The following is a 20,230-nucleotide window of genomic DNA, read 5'->3' as shown; positions in this document are numbered from 1 at the left end:
TTACTTGGAAAATCTTCTCTATCCTACAGATATTGTTGCTTCATTATTATTTTCCTTGTACTTCCATGTTCCCTAGTAGGATATGAAAGGCTTTCATGCCCCTGCACTATAGCATCATGATACCCAGGATGCTGGGATCATGACCTGAGCTGAAGGCAGCCACTTAACCAACTGAGCCACCCAGGCGTCCCTATTCTCTATTCTTGAGAATGACTGAATTGTCCACAAAGTACTCATTTGTAGCACTAAGTCAGTCACATATCTTTCTTGACCTCTTGGGAAATAACTCCCAGAGTAGATAAAATAGGCCTGAATATCTCAAACCATGACCCAGGAACCCTGGAGATTGGGCAGAGGGGCTCTGAGCCTGCCTTCGAAGGAAGGGGTTGAGACTAGGAAACTACCAGGCTCTCTACTCTCATCTGTTTTATATACTGAGCTTTTCCATCAAAGGCCTCACTTGAATAAAAAGTTCCACCACAGAAAAAGAGTTTGTAAGTCACAGAACAAGTTTCAAGTCCAACAAGGAAATAAGTCAATTTACATGTGGCTGATAAACCTGTGAATTGGCCAGTTCCTTGAGGTCAAAAGGAAGCCCTGGAACAAAGCAGGGACTATGTGGATCCTACGTAGACCACTGGAGGCGTGAGGCTACAGCCCTGATTCCAGGCCCAGAAAGGCCAGAAATTCCTCAGCAATGGGAAGTGAGGCAATTCCTACAGGACAGGACAACATGGCTTCACTGAAGTTTCCCATAAATATTTAAAATAAGGGGATTTTTGAGGAGAAATTTCAGATTGTAAAAGACTCTTGAGATCAGTGTTCTTTAAAAAATAATTTTAAGGGGCGCCTGGGTGGCTCAGTGGGTTGAAGCTTCTGCCTTCAGCTCAGGTCATGATCCCAGGGTCCTGGGATCGAGCCCCACGTCTGGCTCTCTGCTCTGCAGGGAGCCTGCTTCCTCCTCTCTCTCTCTGCCTGCCTCTCTGCCTACTTGTGATTTCTCTCTCTCTGTCAAATAAATAAAATCTTTAAATAAAATAAAATAAAATAATTTTTAAAATTTCTCTTGCCTCAGTATTAAATTTTTTACAGTGCTTATCCTTCAAAATCCAAGAAAGGGAAAGTGAGGGCTCACTGTTAGGTCAGATGGAGGGTGGACCTCTCAGTCTTTTTTTTTTTTTTTTTAAGATTTTATTTATTTATTTGACAGAGATCACAAGCAGGCAGAGAAGAAGGCAGAGAGAGTAGAGGAAGCGGGCTCCATAATGAGAGAGAGCCTGATGCCTATGCCACTGGATCCCAGGACCCTGAGATCATGACCTGAGCCAAGGGCAGAGGCTTTAACCCACCCAGATGCCCCTGGACCTTTCAGTCTTAATACTAGGGGGTAACTGAGGTGAATGGACATACTGAAACAAACATTTATCTCACTAAAGATTATCTCTGTAGCTGCACAGCTTCTAACTCTTTGCCCCAGAAAACAACACAGAAGCCAGCACACAACTTACTCAGGGTGGTTCATAGTTATTTAAAGAACAATTTTATTAACTCAGAGAACAAAAAGAATAGATCAGCAACATGGAAAAAATTTTTTAAACGACTTTTCTAAATATAAAACAGTTGTTCTGTTTTTAACTATTTGTAAACTAGGAGACAAAAGAAGCACACCTGAAATTTAAAAAAAAAAAAAAAAATTCTTACCAGAAATAAATCCTTAAAAGTCATAACTCCATAAATGCAGGTGAAGATTCAACCACCAAGTGCCACTCAGACAACTCTGGCCTTGACATTAATCCAAGAGAAAAAAATGAGAATCATGAGTGTGCGCACGTGTGTGTGTTTGTGGTGTATACACCTGACATTTAATCTGTCTGAAGTAGCAGCATTTTCAGTGTAATAGCAATAGAGAGGAGCGTCCAGTTTTTACATTGGCTGTGCTTGTTGGTTTCCTTTCTTCAGCAACCATCTGAGCAACTCTCATACTAGTAATATGTTCTGTACTAATAATGGTAGGGTTTGTGTCTTCAAATCTGAGGTGGCAAAGTGATGGGAAGGGCGGCTTCACCTAGTTAATGCCATTCTGGGCAACTTTGGGGCCAAAGGAGGTCCTGTTGTAGTTCTTGTCGTAACAGAGCCACCTCCTCCACATTCCCCTGTACTGCTTTATCTTTCCTTTGAAATGTTAGTAAGTGGCTGAGCTGGAATTCAAATGCAGATCTTCTAACTCCACCTACTCTGCCCTTCCGCAGACCTACTGCTAAGTGAAAAAATGCGGATGTTCCGGCACGCCTTCATAATGTGAAAACTCAGAGTCCGGCGAAGGAGAAGGGAGAACAAAGGCTCTCATGTACTGGTGGGCTTTGAAGTGTAAAATGTAACTGCTGAAGGCATTCCTGCAATTTGTAATCGGTAGTAACTTCACCTGCTTGAGTGAGCCCCCCTTTTTTTTTCTGCTAATAGCGAAATGAACGACCTTACAGTTGTCCTCGACTCCTCTTTTTTTCTCCCAAACTATCTGTACTCCATGAAAATATTTTATCTGCTCTACCTGTGGAGATTCTGTATACTCCGAATCTACTGCTTTCCATCACCCCTCTCCACAGCCTGTCATTTCCCCACACAGGGTAATGGATAATCGCTTACCAGGGCTTCCTATTACAAACCTTAAACTTACTTCTACAATCTATCCTCAACACAAGCACTGAAGCAATTCAGTTAAAACTAAGTTAGGTCATGTCACGCCTCCGCTCCAAGCCTTCCATGGCTCCCATTTTGCTCACAGTCCCTATCCTGCCCAGGCCTGCGCTGCATTACAGAATCTGGCTCCTTTAAGGACCTGGGCCCCACCTCCTCTAATTGTCCCCTATCCTCCCTCTGACCAGTCTAGCTAGATGGGCTTCTTAATGGCACCAAAGGTGCTCCTACCCCAGGGCCTATGCCTATGCCTCTGCCCTTCTGTCTGCCCAGAGCACCAACACAACAAGACTCCCTCTATTACTTTTTTTTTTTTTTTTTAAGATTTTGTTTATTTATTTGACAGAGAGAGAGATCACAAGTAGGCAGAGAGGCAGGCAGAGAGAGAGAGGAGGAAGCAGGCTCCCTGACAAGCAGAGAGCCCCATGCGGAACTCGATCCCAGGACTCTGGGATCATGACCTGAGCCGAAGGCAGTGGCTTAACCCACTGAGCCACCCAGGCGCCCCCCTCTTTTACTTTCTTAATGAGGCCTTCCATGACCTCCACAACACTGCCCTCTTAACTTCCATCCCCTTTCCTGTCGCGTTTTCCTTCACAGAGCATAGCGTCCTCTAGCACACTATATATTTCGCTTCTTTGTATCGATCTCCTTGTACTAAAATATAAAAGTCATGAGAACAGGGATTTTTGTAGATTTGTGTTGACTGATACATCTCCCAGTGCCTGGAATGGTATCTGGCAAAGAGTAGGTACTCAGTATTGAATGAATGAATGCTAAATGAATCTTGGTGAAATAAAAACAAGAAGCCCGATTACATCAAGGGTGATTACCTTCAGAACCATTAACTGGTAACGGAAAGCTTCATGAAGGTTTACACATGAATGTGACAAACTAGTCAATGTGTAGTTTTCTCCTTTATAAGAACTTCTAAGGGTATGTATTTAACCTTGGGAGACTCCTTTGTAAGACTGAGAAATATTAACGTTCACCTTCCTCATAGATTTGTGGTGAGGCTTAACATTTGTCTTATAAAATTAAAAAAAAACCTCTCTATTTTAAATTATGTATTTATTTTGTTTTATTATTTTGGCATCTGTGATCACTCAGAGCTACATCAGGAAAGAGATCTGAGAAGTTCTATTGTTAAAAACAAATCACTGAATTATTTTAGCAAATTTCAGACTGTTGACCCAAGTGACCTAATTTCATTTAAAGGTAAATGATGACAATGAATTCCTCAACTAATTCAAACCAGTTAGAACACTTAAAAAAAAATCAGGATATGTCTGAACTCATCCTGAAACTGATGCAAACTAGATCAAATTCTTAATGTATTGATTTAAACAAGACCTCAAAATAAATGTCCATTTTCTCCAAGTTGGCATTGTGATAGAAAGGTTCTAAAAGAGAACAATGTGCTAAAATATCTATATCTCCTAGCACCTTTAATTTCGCGATTTAGTTCTCAGAAATTCGGTTGCTTTTGCTCTTGAGCCAATTGCTTTGCCCAAAATAGGAATCTTTTTTATCATTCATTTTGTGGGAGAGCTGAAAGCACATTAATAGAGAAGCTGTCTCTTCCAGGAGCCAGATCCACATAACCTGAAACAAGTCTTCAGCTACAGAGGATATAAAGAAAACTGCACGAATTAACTACACTTGCTACTTGGATGGCATTTAAATTAAACAGTCTTATGCATATAGTGGCTGTTAAATGGTGGAAAAGAAAAAAGAAAGAAGATGGTAATAAACAATCATGGAGTCTTCGAGACCAAAATTGTATTGCACTGTAACTCCGCACTCATTGTGGTCTCCAGACCAGCAACTTTGTTATCACCAGACTGTTTACTGGCAATGAGGAATCTCGGGCCCCATCCAGGACCTTCTGAAACAAAATTTCTGGGTGGAGCACAGAGGAATGATGGCTTTAATAAGCTCTCCAGGTAATTATTAGGCATTGCACTATTATGTACATCTTACAGTTCTAAATGTATAATTGTTAATATTTAAGAGGTTAGGGTCGATAATACACATGAAATAAATCCTTACATCTTCCCAAAGTCAAATTTAAACAACATTTTATAGGAGGTAGGTCTCTATTACTTCAAAACATAGTAACAAAAACAGAGCTGGGATTATTTTAAATCCCTTTGGACCATTTAAATTCTTTGTTTCATCTCATTATGAGAAAGTATAGTTTGATTAACAATTTAAGCATTACTAATTTTGAAAGGCAAACTAATAGCGTCATCCTTAATTTAGATATGAAACAAGTGAATAATAAGAACTTATTCCAATTTCTCCAAATTGTATGAGAAAACCAGTTTGAAAATGAGTTTCTGCTTTTTAGAATAGCTATATTTATTTTAGCCCATTGTGGCTTTACTTGAATAAAATGTTTATTAATTTCCATTCAAAAGAGTAGCTATGCAGCTATACTAAACCCATCTTGTCAACGATCTGAGTAATGTAATGGAACAATCACAGTGTTAGGGTTGGAATTCTAGCCTCATTACTTACTATGGGATTTTGGCCAAGATATTTTACTTCTGTGAGCTTGATTTCTTCATATATAAAATGTGGGTAATAATAATTACCCTTGAGTTATGAGGTCTATATACATATTGGAAGAAAGAGAGATATATACATAGACATATTAGAGAATATATATTATAGAATGATATATATGTGTGTGTATATATATACACACACACACATATATATAATTTCTTAACACTTGTTAAGTGCCAAATAAATGTTACATCTCTATTCCCAAGATTTTATCTTCAACTAAACCTTTTAGTTAGAAAAATTTATGATTAAATTATACTTCAGAGCATTGAAAGACAACCAAACTAGAACCAAAGCAAAAAAAGAAAAAAGAAACCCAACCTGATTTCAAGTATTTGGGATTATATTTTCAAATATGTTAAAAATTATCTAAACTAACAAAACTTTCTTTATTTTTTTCCCTATAGTGAGGGGAGGGGCAGAGCAAGACAGAATCTTAAGCATGCTCAATGCCCAGTGTGCAGTGCGAAGTGGGGCTCAATCTCACGACCCTGAGATTATGACATGAACTGAAATCAAAGGTCTTACACTTAATCGGCTGAGCCAGCCAAGTGCCCTAAACTAAAACATTTTAAATTTGATAAGTTCAATACACTCAGTTCACATACCTTTATTACAGCCTTATTCTGTCCAAAAACATGGTGTGTTCAAAGTATATAATACAGTCTTTAATCTTATTCTATTCAACCCTGAAGATAATTTTTTAAAGTCTGATAAAACAATTAAAAAATTCTAGAAGTCTTCAGATCCAAGATTATGACAAATCTTTTTATAAATTTCTAATAAATCACAGATTTATTAAAAATGTTAAAATTATCAATAATTTATAGTATACATTAACATTGTGCTATAGATTATTCATTATTATTTCTGTCAATGGAATTTTGAAGTAAGGTAATGAGCCCATGATTGGCAGTTTGAGGAGATGAGAAATTTTGAAATAGTAGTTCTAAAGAATGCAACATATACTAAAGGAAGTTAAAAAAAATCACTGGGCATTTTTGAGTGCCTATTTTGGATTTGTGGTCATGAATTTAATCCAATATTGATTGCCACTCATCTTCCTGATGCAATGTATCTATTGGCTGGACCTTATTAGAAAATGAATGCTGCCAAACCATGCTCACAAAGCCTGTGTGGATACCGTACATAGAAGAATCCAGTAATCCCATATGGTCCAGTTAGTTTCCTCAGCATCTTTCTCATCTAGGTCTGGTTCCCTTACCCTCTCCAATGACGTCAGAGAACAACCAAGTATTGAGAAAAGCACAATTTATATCCTCAGCAAGGGGACAATGACCTCGTGATTATTTCTGGCTTGTCTTCCCTACGAGGCTCAGATGGTTAGTAGATTGGTGTTGGTGTTATGATAGCGATGTATTATTATTGATTCTATTTGATCAGTGGAAAGAATTCCTATCCATTGTCATAAAATTAAGGGATTGGAAAAAATTACATGTGATATCCCTTTGAATTCTAAGAGTTCTAGCACTGTGTTGGCTGTCATAATCATACCCAAGAAAAGGTGCATAAAGCCTACAAAAGGTAAACCTAAAAGGTTCATGAATATTGTCAGAGTTTTTGGTAAGGCTCTACACATCCCCAATTTGGAAAAAAAAAAAAATTTAAAAAAGTACTTGAAACTTTGGAAAGATTTTTGCTTTTCTGTTCAAAATAAATGCCCTGTAGAATTCAGTTATACCTAAAACCAGAATGTATATATTATGTATTATATGTCCTCTATACATTTTCACCAACATGATCTTGTTTAATAGGATAACCAAACCAGAAAGTAATAGTCTGTTAGCTCCTATCCCTCTCATTTGATGAGACTCAGCAGGCATGAGGTAACCTATCTAAGGTTTCACTGTAGGAGGGAACTGGTGTTTAGACCCAGGTCTTCAATCCTATGCCTACTGTCCTTCCCAGATAGCACACTGCTCCTCAAATAACTTCTACTTAACATGGTTGCTTTCTCTGAACATGATAAAGTTAAAATTATAGTTGAGCAATTGCTTAAAGTTCTTACCAATCTGAATATTTGTGTCTACCTAACTCTATGAAATATAGTATCAAATCTCAGTTGATCAGCAATGGTGATTCAGTAAAATTATTGAAGAAATATTGATTGAGAGTCTGTTTATCAATAGTCATTATCTGTGGGATAGCTTAAAGTTATCCAGCATGAAGATAATAACCAAGATGATTAAGATTTATATAAATAAATAAATATATTTATTTGTATGTGATAGGTTTCTATTCTCTATGTTCTATGTACAGAATGCCACTTAATCCTCACAATAAACCCTTTGACGTAGGTACTGTAATTATCATGGTCATTTTCCCATGAGAAAATGAGGCATATATAGCTTAAGTTACATGGCTGGTATCTTACAGAATCCTTCCTTTTAATCAGTAGGAATTTGTGTGTGTGTGTGTGTGTTTTAATAGACTATGTTGTAAGAAGTTTAGAGTTCAGGGGCACCTTGATGGCTCAGTTGGTTAAGCATCTGACTCTCGGTTTCACTTCACAGGTTGTGATCTCAGGGTGGTGAGATCAAGCCCCACACTGGGCTCCATGCTCAGTGCAGAGTCTGATTGAGAGTCTCTGCCTTTTTCTCTCCCTTTGCCCCTCCCTGCTTAAATAAATAAATAAATAAATAAAATCTTTAAAGAGACAGAAGTTTACAGTTTAATGTATTGTGCATTTTGGAATTGGAAGGAAATAGGTGCATAAATAATTACAAATATTATAAAGTTATAAAGAGGATAGGCTGTAGGGAAAGAGAAGAATGCATTTGATTCTGCCTGGACTAGGGTAAGAAAATGATCAGAGAAGGATTGGAAAAGATAGGAAAGTAGTAGAGGATCTGGAGGGATGCAACAAATTGAAGAATTAAGGATAGTCTATCAAAGGGAAACCTGTTTAGATGGAAACAGGGGGGCTGGGAGACATAGCCCTTGTGGGAAAGTATAAGTACCTTGGCCATGATAATCCAGAGAAGGTATAAATGGGAATGTGTTGGGAGATTGTACAAGAATTTTATCAGAAGCTATATTTTGAAGGTCCTTATATAGAAATCTTAGGAATAAGGCTTTAGCCTATAGGTAATGGAAGTTTCTAGAAGATTTTAACCAGGGGAGTGGTGTGATTTTGATCGTGTTGAATTTTACCCGGGTCCTAATATTAGAGGCAGATGCTGCAGGGAATATAGTCATTTAGAAGGTGACTGAAATAGTGGTCACAGAGCATAAAAAATTTCAATTCCCATGAAGCCAAGAGCAATGTCTTAATTCAAAACAGCTTATTGAGGACCTACTGAGCTGTAGACCCTGGGTGAACTGGTATTCAAAGCTGAATGAGATATGTTAATGATATTCAGTAAAATTTTAAAGTTGTTTTTGATCCAAGGAATTTGAAATAACTAATCATCAGCCTTTCCATTACCCTATTTCCATTTCTTCTCATTTAGTGTTGTACTCTTAATGTCATTGTTTAAATATGCATCTGCTTTCAGTTGTCACAAGCTTAGCAGGGTTCCATCAGATTCTGCCAAGCATGATGACAACAACACACACCATCTCCAAGTGCAGAAATTGAAAAAGTATATGTCCCTAATCATCTTCCTGAACATCTCAGAACTAATAATATCATGCAAAAAAACTCCTGTATAGAAATTAAAGCATATGAGATTTCATTTTAACTCTTTGCACTGATAGACTGAAATTGGAAGAGATATGACTGTATCACAGAAAACTTAAAAAAAAAACAAACTATTCCTTTAAAGTTTGCATATGCTTAAAAATTATAGAGCTGTAGCTCTAAATTTAAAATAATTTTTACTTAAAAGCTATATCATACTTAAAAGTTCTCACACTGTTTTCATATATTAACTCAATTGATCAGTTTAAGGTTGGCAATATATATAATAACATTATTCCTTTTTTTTTTCACAGGTGAAATCACGGAATCCTAGAGAGATTAAACTACTTGTTCAAGGTCAGTCAGGAATTTGTTCATTAAATCAGCACTGTAATTCAGATTTCCTCACTATAAATTCTATGCTATTTCTGCTCAATTTACCTGCTAGAAGGAAATAATCATTTATTCATCTATTCATTCATTTGTTCATTCACTCATTCTTTACACATACACTTAGTGCCTATTAGTACAAAGCACTGTGAGATTTATGGAGCTTATAAACCAGAGGTATGAGGTCCAGTGACAGCTATGAATGAGGTAGAAATCATGTGTAATAAGACAGTAATAGAAAGGATTATGAAAGGTCATCACTGGAATAAATTATTTCTGGCTAAGGAATCATGGAAAGCTATACAGGAAAGGTAGTATTTTAGGTGAGTCTGAGTGGCTGGCATTTAGGCAAAGAGAGATAGGGCATGAATTCCAAGGGGTGGAAACAGTATGTGCAAAAGAAGGAAGAAAGTGAAGTATGGAATGTGCTCAAGAAACAGTGAATCATCCTTTTTGCTTGAGGGGAGTGTGAAGCTTGAGAGAGGAAAATAAGGCTAAAAACTATTATAAAGACTAGACTAATATGCTAACAATTTTCATATCAGGCAGAATGAGGTTATGAAAACAGCAAGGGTCTTGTTGAAGATACCCAAGTTTAGGTTCAAATACAGGCTCTGTTGTTTAGAAGCTGTGTGACTGTGATCAACTTACATAATTTCTCTATAACTTTCATATATCATCCATGAAAGGAAGACATCTGTTAAATATTTCAGAACTATTTTTTCAAAATAATAAAAATAGTTTACTTTCAGGGTAGGTGTGAAGATCAAATGACAGGATATTTGAAAAGTGACTGGTACAATACGGTGGTCAGTAAAAATTAATTTCTGGTCCAATGCTGTGGTAGTCAGGGCAACCCAGGGAGGGAGTTTGCTGAGGCTGGTGATGTAATGAGAGTCATGGTGGAATAAAGCAAATATGCTGAGTGAATCAGAAGAGAGAGGGAGTAAATGATTAGAGGAAAAAGTCTTTTCTGCAACAGAGCACAGAGGGAATGAATGTCTCAATGAGGTAACACTACTGGGAATATTTACTATCTAGAATGATAAAAGAACATTGCAACACACTCTAATTAAATCAAAGTAAAATACAGAAAAAGATTGTAGTGAAATTAATTCTGGAATATTGCTGTGGGAAAAAAATCTGAATGAAACCAAACTTTGAAATAAAAGAGGCTTTCATACTGAGCTCATATTAGAATCAGGGGCTCTAAGTCTTTCGCTTCTCTCACCTTTGATCTCTGGGAGAAGTCATCTGGATGAAACGAAATGTTCTCAACTCTCCACACCTGGATAAATGTCCACCTTTCAGAACAGCCACTCAGGAAACTCACCCAGGATTACCTGAATAGAAATTCATTTCAGAGGGAACCTTTTTTAAGAGACTCATTTAAAATTAGGGACTTTGATCACAAGAGTGTACCAATAGCTTACTTGACCATGATTCTACTGTCAGAAAAACCTATGAGGTCAAACAGGAAGAGGCAGCTATTTGTTGAATGGCCTTCTCTGTTGAGCTGTTCTTTTTGAAATGGATATGTGAGGCTTTAAAGCTACCCTCTTCTTTGTTGTTACAGTCATTTTCCAAAGCCAAAGTGAGGCTTGGAAGAAAAATTCTGTTTCTTCTAAACTTCTAACCATAAACATTTTTCTAGATGTTTATGCATTAACTAAATATTTACAAATGTAATAAGCAAACTCTTAGCAACTGATATTTATTGTGTATTCTCAGTATGTGGAACACTACTTAAAACTAGGCTTTGGATAAAAGAAGTGGATGGAAGAGAAAGCATGTATGACTCTTGATGTTATGTTTACAATAGAAGCAGAGGGGAAATGTATGTGGACCCACATACCTACAAAATGGATTCACTAAACCCTACTCTCCTTAGCTTCTGTGACTCTTCCTCCTGTGAGAGTGGCTGAAAGAATTCAATTACTTTTTCAGGGTTTTCAACACTAGCATAATTGTTGACTGATAATCTCGTACCTAGAAACAATACTCTGTAAACTCCCAAGAGACATGTTTCCCTGCCAGTACAGTCCATTGCAGTCTACAGAAGAGGCCTACATGCATCCTATCTTCCTGGACCAGATGAGGCGCCCAGAGTTCCTGACTTGTGTGTCTGACTATATACAGTATGGCTGCAGTAGTTGTTGATGAAGGGTCAGGAGCTCATTCAATCTCCAGAATGAGACTAAAATTAAAACTGAACACTTATCATTTCCTAGGAGATCGTGTAGAAAAAATCCTACCATGCCTTTCGGCACCATTTGTGTTTTCACTCTAACTCCAGTTTTCCCAATGTATTGTCTTTCACACGGATTCTAATCTCTATATATCTCTATACATCTCTACTCTGATTCGACCAATCCCTCTCCACTGCTATCTCCCTAATTTTTGCCAAGAAGCCTTCTGTTACTGAAAGTCTGACATTAGCAAAATGTCCTCCTAGTTCCTCACTGGCACTTTCAGACAATTTTGGCTCTTCCTTCATTTAAAAGCTCAACTTATTTGAAAAGCAAGGCAACAGGTCATAGACTACCTTTCCTATTTGACTCCTTCACCTACCCAGTTCCAGGCCCTGCACTCATAAATGATTCCAGCACCTGGTTCCCCATCCTCTTGAATGTTGCTTCTCTCACTGTTGTTAATGATTTCAATATCTGCTGAAGTGATCTATCCAATAGCTTGCCCTTCTAAAACTGTGCCTTCCTCATGTCTGAAGATGTTTTCTTCCACCTCACCTTAGCATCCATGCCCCTGACATTTCCCAAAACTGTACTACTCACACAATTTTGATCCCAAGCTCAAATTTCTCCATTTAACAATATTTATCTAGCTTTCCAAGTTTATTACAGTATCTTCACTTCAATTGCAGCAAGACAGTCAATTCATCGACCCTGGTGATTTCTTAGAGAATATTAGCTCCTTATTGTCTTCCTCTTTTCCTTGCCAATTTAGAGTCCGTGATCACATTATCTGCCAAAGCCCCAAATCTAGTTAAATCTATCTTTTTAAATTTTATTTATTTATTTGACAGAGAGAGAGAGATCACAAGTAGATAGGCAGGAGTTGGGGGGAAGCAGGCTCCCTGCTGATCAGAGAGCCAGATTCATGGCTCCATCCCAGGACCCTGAGATCATGACGGGAGCCAAAGGCAGAGGCTTAACCCACTAAGCCACCCAGGTGCCCCTTAAGTCTACCTTTTCAATGGCACTTCTTCTGCACATCAGCACCGGGCCATGGCACAGGAAAAACAAACAAACGATGACCGATCTCTGTTTAAATTTATGACCGCAAATCTCAAGTGGGCTCAGTTGAATGCCCTGTATTTGTATAGCATTTCTCTACTTAATTCACTTTCTCATTCTTTTAAAAGAATATTTTTCTATTTCTGTCTTTAAACCTCCAGATCTTTATTCTCAGCTAATGACCTCATTTGTTATTTCACTTAGAGAGTAGAATAATTGAGAAAAGAACTACTCCCTATTCCAAAACCAAATCTCCCAACCTATTTGCATTTGTACATTCATATTTTCCCTTCTCCCATATTAAAATGAATGAACCGTTAAAGAAGAGCTAAGGCAAGTCAGATAACTTACATTCCAGATATCAGTATTATAAAGCTATAAGAGTTAAGAATGTAGTATTGGCACAAGGATAGACAAAGAAACTACTGGAACAGAATAGAATCCACTGCAGTGTAGTGGAGAAAGTACGGCTTTTTTAATAAATAGTGTGGGTCCAATGGAGATACACATGGGAAAAAATAGTCTTGAACCCTGACTTATACCATAACAGAAAATTAATTTCAGATGAATTATAGATCTAAATATTAAAAAAAACAATAAAACTTTTAGAAAAAAAGATCTTGATTTAGCCAAAGATACCTTAAATAGGATATAAAAAGAAAAAGAGTCTTAACTAGGCTACATTAAAATTAAAACCTTCTGTTCATCAAAAACACTATTAAGAGTGAAAAAGTAAGCCATGGAGTGGAGGAAGACATCTGCAGTACAAATATCTGACAAAGAAACAGAATATATAAATAACTATCACAAATCAATAAGAAAGAACAATCACCTAATGAGAAAATAGACAAAGACTTTAAAAGATACTTCTTAAAAGGGAGTATTTAAATAGTCCATAAAAATATAAAAGGATGTCCAAATTCATTACTCACCTGAGAAATGCAAATTTAAGCCATAATGGTATACCGTGTGTAACAACCAGAATGACTAAATTGAAAAAAAAAAAAAATCAAATGTTGACAAAGATACGAAATAACTAGAACTCTCCATACATTGCTAGGAGTGTGAACTGGTAAGAGTGTAAACTGCTGGAAACACTTTGCGAAACTATCCACAGAAAATGAATACACGCATAACCCAGTAATCTAAGTTCTTGATAGATGTCCAAAAAGATCATATACATATGTTCATCAACAAACACATACAAATACATTTATGGCAGCACTATTTATAATGCCCCAACACTGGAAACCACCTTAATGTCTGTCAGCAGTAGAATGGATGAATAAATTGTCATATATTTATACAAAAGAACACTGTTCAGTAATGAGGATGAATGAATTAATTACATCTACGGGCAACAACATGGAAAAGTTTTACTAATGTAATGTTAAAAGAAAGAAGGCAGACATGAAAAGTACATTTTCTATAATTCCATTAAGATACAGTTCAAACACAAGGCAAAAATTAACCTGAGGTGTTAGAAGTCAGGAGAATGACTACCCTTGGCAAGAAGAAGGAGCTTTTTTTTAGCACAAAATGAATTTATCAAATATCCTATTACAAATACACATTTGAGTTACCTTTGCAATTTATAAAAATCATCATCATGGCACGTCAAATAGAAAAATTAACAACAAAATAGTAAAAAAACAAAATTATTGCCAAAGATATAAATTTAGTTCAGGTTGTCAATTTTTCCTAAAGTCTGCATAAAATGCATGTCTAAATTTTGCAGAACTTTTCTTTTTTTAAGATTTAGTCATTTATTTGAGAGAGAGAGAGAGAGAGAGAGATTGAGACAGCACACAGCAGAGGTGGGGAGAGGCAGAGGGAGAGACAAAATCCTCAGGCAGACTCTGCACAGAGCCAAAAATCAAGAGTCAGACACTTAATGGACTGAGCCACACGGGTACCTCTAAATTTTGCAAAACTTTTAATTCTCTTTATGAAGCCTTCATTATATTCTTTTAAGAAGAAATGATGTCACGGGGTGCCTGGGTGGCTCAGTGGGTTAAGCATCTGCCTTTGGTTCAGGTCATGATCTCAGTGCCCTGGGAATGAGCCCCTCATCAGCCTGCCTGCTCTGCAAGAAACCTGCTTCTCCCTCTCCCTCTACCCCTCCTCCATTCTTGAGCTTTCTCTCTCTTACATGAATAAATAAAATCTTTTAAAAAAGAAAAAATGATGTCATTTAGCCATGTCTTTATTTGTAAAACTGTGAAAAACAAAACAAAAGGTGAGAAAATTACTTCGAAATAAATCAAACATAGACAGCCACTTTCTCAATCCAACTTTTTTATCACCAGGCCAACTGTGAACACATACAGTGCTGTTTCAGGAAGTCCCATGTACAGAGCCCCTGCATTACTACGTCTCTTGAAATTTTTTTTGCCATAACTATAATAAAATGAACATAACAACAGCAATTATCTCATAGGGTGTTATAGAGATTAAGTGAGACAAAAATGCATTACCCTGGAACAATGGATGTTAGTACTTAATAATTACACTCTTAATTTGTATTGATATTGTTAACATCAGAATAACCTGAAGTGTTTGCTAAATAACTACAGATTTCTGGGCTCAACCCCAGACCTACTGAAGCCAAATTGCTAGCTAGGCCTGGAAATCTGCATTTTAACTAGATTTTTGAGTGATTCTTTTCATAGATTTAAATTTGAAGACCACTATCCAGAGATTAAGGCTTATTTCTTACTTATTCCTCAGAGCTCCAATACAGGGATCTGTCTGTGCACAGTAAATGCTTGCTGACAGTCTAACTGATATTTAATATTACCAGATGGGTATGATATAAATTATTAAAGCAATCTGGAATTTGCAGCACATTTATGCAGTATAGGGGAATAGATTTTTACATTTTGAACTTCAGCAAAACCTAAAAGGAGGCTCGATTTGTTAATAGTATTAAAAGTAGCCTCAGTTTTAATCATCTTAACTTTCTTTATGAAAGATTTGAATCCTCTCATATTTTGCATAACACATTTTTCACTTTAATTCAGGACAGTCAGGTTTTTATTGCTCTTCGTTCTTATTTTGATTTACTTTAGAAGATCCAGAGAGTATACACATGTGCTCATGGAAAGGACAAATGACCATAATCCCTGAGTTCTGCACTATTAACATTAGGCCCACAACTAGGCTTCTGTCACTACTTACTTTCTTATATTTGTGTTCATTACAAGGAAGCTTCCAGTCTAAAAGGAGAACTGCAAATGAAAATGTCTTCAACTGTTTGAATCAAACAAAAATTTAAATCAAGTACAGTATCTATTTAAACTTCTCGTCTATAGTTACACAATTGGTTGCACTGAATAGAAAATTTTAATAGGAGAATGAATCTTTTCATTAGTTATTTGATTGCATTGAAAGAACAAGAGAGTCAACCTTTGACAAAAGGAAAATTAGCTATCCTCTGTCTGGTGAGCATAGCATAATATATAGAGTTGTTGAATCAATATGTTGTATGCCAAAATAAATGAAACATTGTATATTATCTTCAATTTAAAAAAGAGAAAAAAGTTAGGAATTATTCTAGCTTCATTTCTGTTTCATGTCATTAAGTAAACATAAAGATTGAAAGATAAAGCCAGATATTTTATCCGTGCAAGAAAATGTTTAGGAGCTAAATGTTCTTACTTGGTGAAAAGCCTTATAGCATATGCTCTATTGTGAAAGATAAAATTCACATGATTCATGTACATATTTTCAACTACTATCAGCTATCTCAGTAAATCTAAATTCTCTAAATTCGTTGAAGAGATTTAGCGAGCTTTTATGACACATTTATATCATAAGCCAAATGTAAGAGTGTTTGGGATTAGACATGAAGAACTTGACCAGGCCACCAGATGGACTTATTTTCCAGCCAAAAATCTGATCCTTTATAAATATCAAACACCCTTGACTTTCTGATGCTACAGATAACCTTTAAAATGACTCTGAAGAACAGTGAGACTTTTTAAAATCTCTCATTCTCAGGAAAGGAAAGGATGGGAATTTTTTTCTTTTTTTTCTTCTGGCAGTGATGCTACATTCTGACAGTTTGCTAAGCAGTGGAAATCATGTTATAAGCAAAAGTCTCTGCAAGACAGAGATTCTTACAAAATAATCTTTTTTTTTTTTCCCCCAATGGATACTGGCTACTTTGAGAGGATCCAATTCCAAGAACAACTTCCATGAAGCAGGGTTCCCTGACACTGAAAGTGCAGGACACATATACTGAACCACTAGGCTTCTCTTCTACCACTGTCCAGTGATGGCTTGACCTCCAGACCTCCTAGTCTATCTCTGTGGCACAGGCTGACTTCAGACATACAAATCAGTAACAGTAACCTACCTTCTAATAGGATAGAATAAACTTTGAAAATGAATGACTGTCTTAAACAGAAGGTTTAGCGATTTAGGAAAGCAACAAATTAAAAATGCTTTACTTAAGCATCCAAATAATCTGATTTTTCTTAGAGTTAACCAGAAAATTCCAAGACATGTGAGGAGCAGTAGAAAACTTCAGATGAAATTTGACTCCTGTTGAACATTCATCATTGAATTTCCTTGCATTTTGAGAATCACCTTGGTAATCACACATGGCCCTTGTTATTGACCCAGTTAGAGAAAGTTACCTACCAAAGACCCAAACAGTCATTTGTACACTGATTTTACATTGTTTTCCATCTGTTTCCTTGACCTCTTTTATGTCCATGAGAACTTACAGCTTTGAGTATTCAATTCTAGATTTAAGAACAAACTGAGTTGCAGAACATTTTTCATCTGTCTTTCTTATCAGTAATGGCGATGGTGAATTCTGTTGCGAAGCCTGAAACAAATCTGAGCATGCTCAAAAAACAAAATAGATTTGGAGAAGGAGACCCCTTCTGGAGACATGTGGTTGGTAGGTGAGACTTCACAAGTACTAACCTCATTTAAAAACTTGGAGGGCACTTCCCAGCAGGCTCTGAGAGTAAGAAAATGAGCCTAACTAGAGAGGAGACGTTCAAGATCATTAACAAGGTATCCAATTTAATACTCACCGTAACTCAATACCACATTTCATTCATTCACTCGTTTGCTATGTGGTTTTTTTTTTTTTTTCCCTGTCACTCCTTAAAATTAGGAGCTCGGTCTTAATTAAATGCATAAAATTTCTCCAAGGAATAAATATACGAAGTGGTAACACTTACTTTCCAGTAATAAACTGACTCCTGGACGGTGTGCAAATAGGCTGGACATAGTAGTTCTCCAGTTTAACGCCTTCGGCAGCGAGCCTGTCAAGAGTGGGAGTCTTGATCTCCGAGCCGTGGTAGCCCACATCTCTGAATCCCTGATCATCCGCTAGGATGAAAATGAGATGGGGTTGGGAGGTGGCAGCCGTACTGGGCTCCGGTCTCTCTCCAGACTGAGCTCGAAAGGTCGCTTCCTCCTTCTCCTCCAAGCCCTGGCCCCAGGATAGGTAACCGTAGGTCAGGAGGCTGAGCACCCAGAAGCCTGCCAGCGCCCCCATGGCTAGCATCTTTCCCGGCCAGACCCAGGCTCGAGGAGGCGGGGGAGGCGGAGGCCCCGCACAGCTCCTGGGGGCCATTCACTCGGGTCCCGGCTGAGAGTCCACTCGCAGAACCACGCACCGCGCGCCGCCGCCGCCGCCCACATGCACGCGGGAGGGGTCGACCGAGCAGGCGGTGGACCGTCTCCACTTGGAAAGAAGTCCTGCGCCCCTCTCAGCTGTCAGCACATCCAACAACGTCAACCTTGTAGAAGTGGTGAGACGTCGGAAAAACAAGGAGTCGCTCTTCTCCTCCAGTTTTCACTTTCTCCTCCTCCCCGCTCCCCCGAGCGAGCGGCTTCCGCACAAAGTTAATGCTTCCACCCAAAAGCTGTCGGGAGAAAAAGTCTAGTAAGGCATTGAGAGCCCCCTTCTGTGGGGGCTTCCCCTGCCAGAGCGCCCTGGACGCTGCGGGGCGAGGCTCTCGCGGGCGCGCGCGGGTCGCTGGGACCCGCCGTCCGGCGTCCCCGCACCTGGAAAGCCCTGGAAGTCGGGCCGCCACGCCTCGCCCCGGCTCTAGCAGATAAACAGCCTGAAGGGGACTGACTTCCTGACCACTCTCTCCACTTTTCCAGGGCTCTTTCTCCCGGTCCTCTCCAGAGCGTTTGCCAATCTCCCCGACACTAGGCGGCGAAACGAGGGGGGGATAAAGCCCAGTTTCCTGATTTCTTTCCGCGCCTAACCCCCCTTTTCCTCCAGGAACGTCGGGCACCGAGTCTCCGGGCCGCTGGAGCGCGTGGGGGCGCGAAGCGGGGTCCCCGCCCCGGTGGCCGTTCCACGCCGAGCCCACCAGTCTCCGCGGAGTTGGTGCACCCGGCCGAGGCGCGGAAAGATGGGTGCGTTTTGTCAGCCAACTTACTTAGTTTGGGCACCAGGCGTTCTTTGCCGCCTCCTCCCTCTTTTCTGTCCAGTGAATCACGGAACGGTACTTTCTGCTTTAGCGCCTCCAGGAAGAGGGGGAGGGGTAAGGTTGGTGTAGAGGTTAGGTCTCTCCTTTTTCCTTTCCGGGAGGAGGAGGAGGGAGGGGAGGCTTTGCGGGACGGAGGGAAAGCCGCGCGCCTCTGCACGGCCCCTGCGGGATCCAGGGGGGTCCGCCAGGGCTAACTCCTCTCTGGGTTTCCCCGGCTGCCCTCCATCATCCGGACAAGGGGCAGACCGCGGCGGCGCGGATCGGTTGGGGTGAAGCGGGCGCTTCTTTTCGTGGGTCCATAAATGAAGAGCTCTCTCGCCCATCCCGAACGTTGCGCTTGCAAACTTTTTCTAGCTTCGGAGGGAGTGCGAGAGAAGAGCAGGAGAAACAACAAACTGCGTGGCATACTTTCTTCCTCTTCTAGTTTTCCTTGACTAGTCTCTTTCCTCCACCCCCCCCCCCATTTTTCCTACTCCTTTATCCCCGCCTCCCCCCCCCCCCGTTTTTTTTTGTTTTTTTTTTTTTTTAACAGTCGCGACTACAAGTTTTTTAATTGAATTTCCTTTCCCTTTTGCTGGCCTTGACAGCCTGACTTCCTCAAGAGGTTCTCCCTACGTGAAGATATTGAAATTGTCCCCTTATTCTAACGGCTCCCCAAACTTACCCACAGGGCATCTCCAGCCAAGAATGTGGGGCGAGGAGGAGTTACACATTTCACCCTCGGGAACTGAGAGCCCAGTCTGCACTCCTGCAGTAAGGAAACCATTTCCCATATAATAGTTCCAGGAACTTCATCATTTTTTTTTTTTTAACTATGTGGAGTGAAAGTATTTTAAAAGCTTGTCCTGACTAGGAAGATATGCCTTGCTTTTACTAGAATCACAGGTTTTTAAAGCCCTGCTCCATCAGGAAAGGGATTTGTGGTACCTATAGAGGAGGCAATCAATGCCAAGAGCCATTGAGACATGTTTTTCTTTTCCAAAATTTGTTCAAGTTATTTATTGAACACCTACTATGGGCTGGCACATAAAAAGCCAGATTCTCCCAATTGCCTAAGCATAAATCTACGTTTCACTTAGCCATTTGTTTTTAATTCCTTTTTGTTGCTAAAGTTCCTGTTTAGTTTCTAGGCAAAACCTTCGTAAAATGGAAACTTAGCACCTGTGAAACTTGCCGTGGGCTCCATATAGGTAATTTTGCTAATG

The 20,230-nt window shown here is 38.9% G+C and overlaps 1 protein-coding gene across 5 annotated transcripts in view; it reads right to left on the bottom strand.

Annotated features, from left to right (window-relative positions):
* Positions 1–19,951, bottom strand: part of ARSJ (arylsulfatase family member J) — a gene marked incomplete at its 5' end in the record, with an annotated part of 87,972 nt that extends 68,021 nt beyond the window's left edge. The window contains one exon of one of the 5 annotated variants that reach the window (XM_082727757.1): positions 19,690–19,951. In XM_082727757.1, coding sequence (XP_082583883.1) covers positions 19,690–19,700 — 11 coding nt within the window. Of the gene's footprint in view, positions 1–10,532; positions 10,645–13,487; positions 13,506–17,756; positions 18,155–19,689 lie in introns of those variants that run through there. The other 4 variants (XM_082727752.1, XM_082727753.1, XM_082727755.1 and 1 more) reach the window with 4 other exon arrangements.
* Between the last annotated feature and the right edge of the window lie 279 nt (positions 19,952–20,230).

This window comes from Mustela nivalis, assembly GCF_964662115.1.
Source record: "Mustela nivalis genome assembly, chromosome: 4".
Taxonomy (NCBI): Eukaryota; Metazoa; Chordata; class Mammalia; order Carnivora; family Mustelidae; genus Mustela; species Mustela nivalis.
This window is presented reverse-complemented; position numbering and strand designations above follow the sequence as displayed.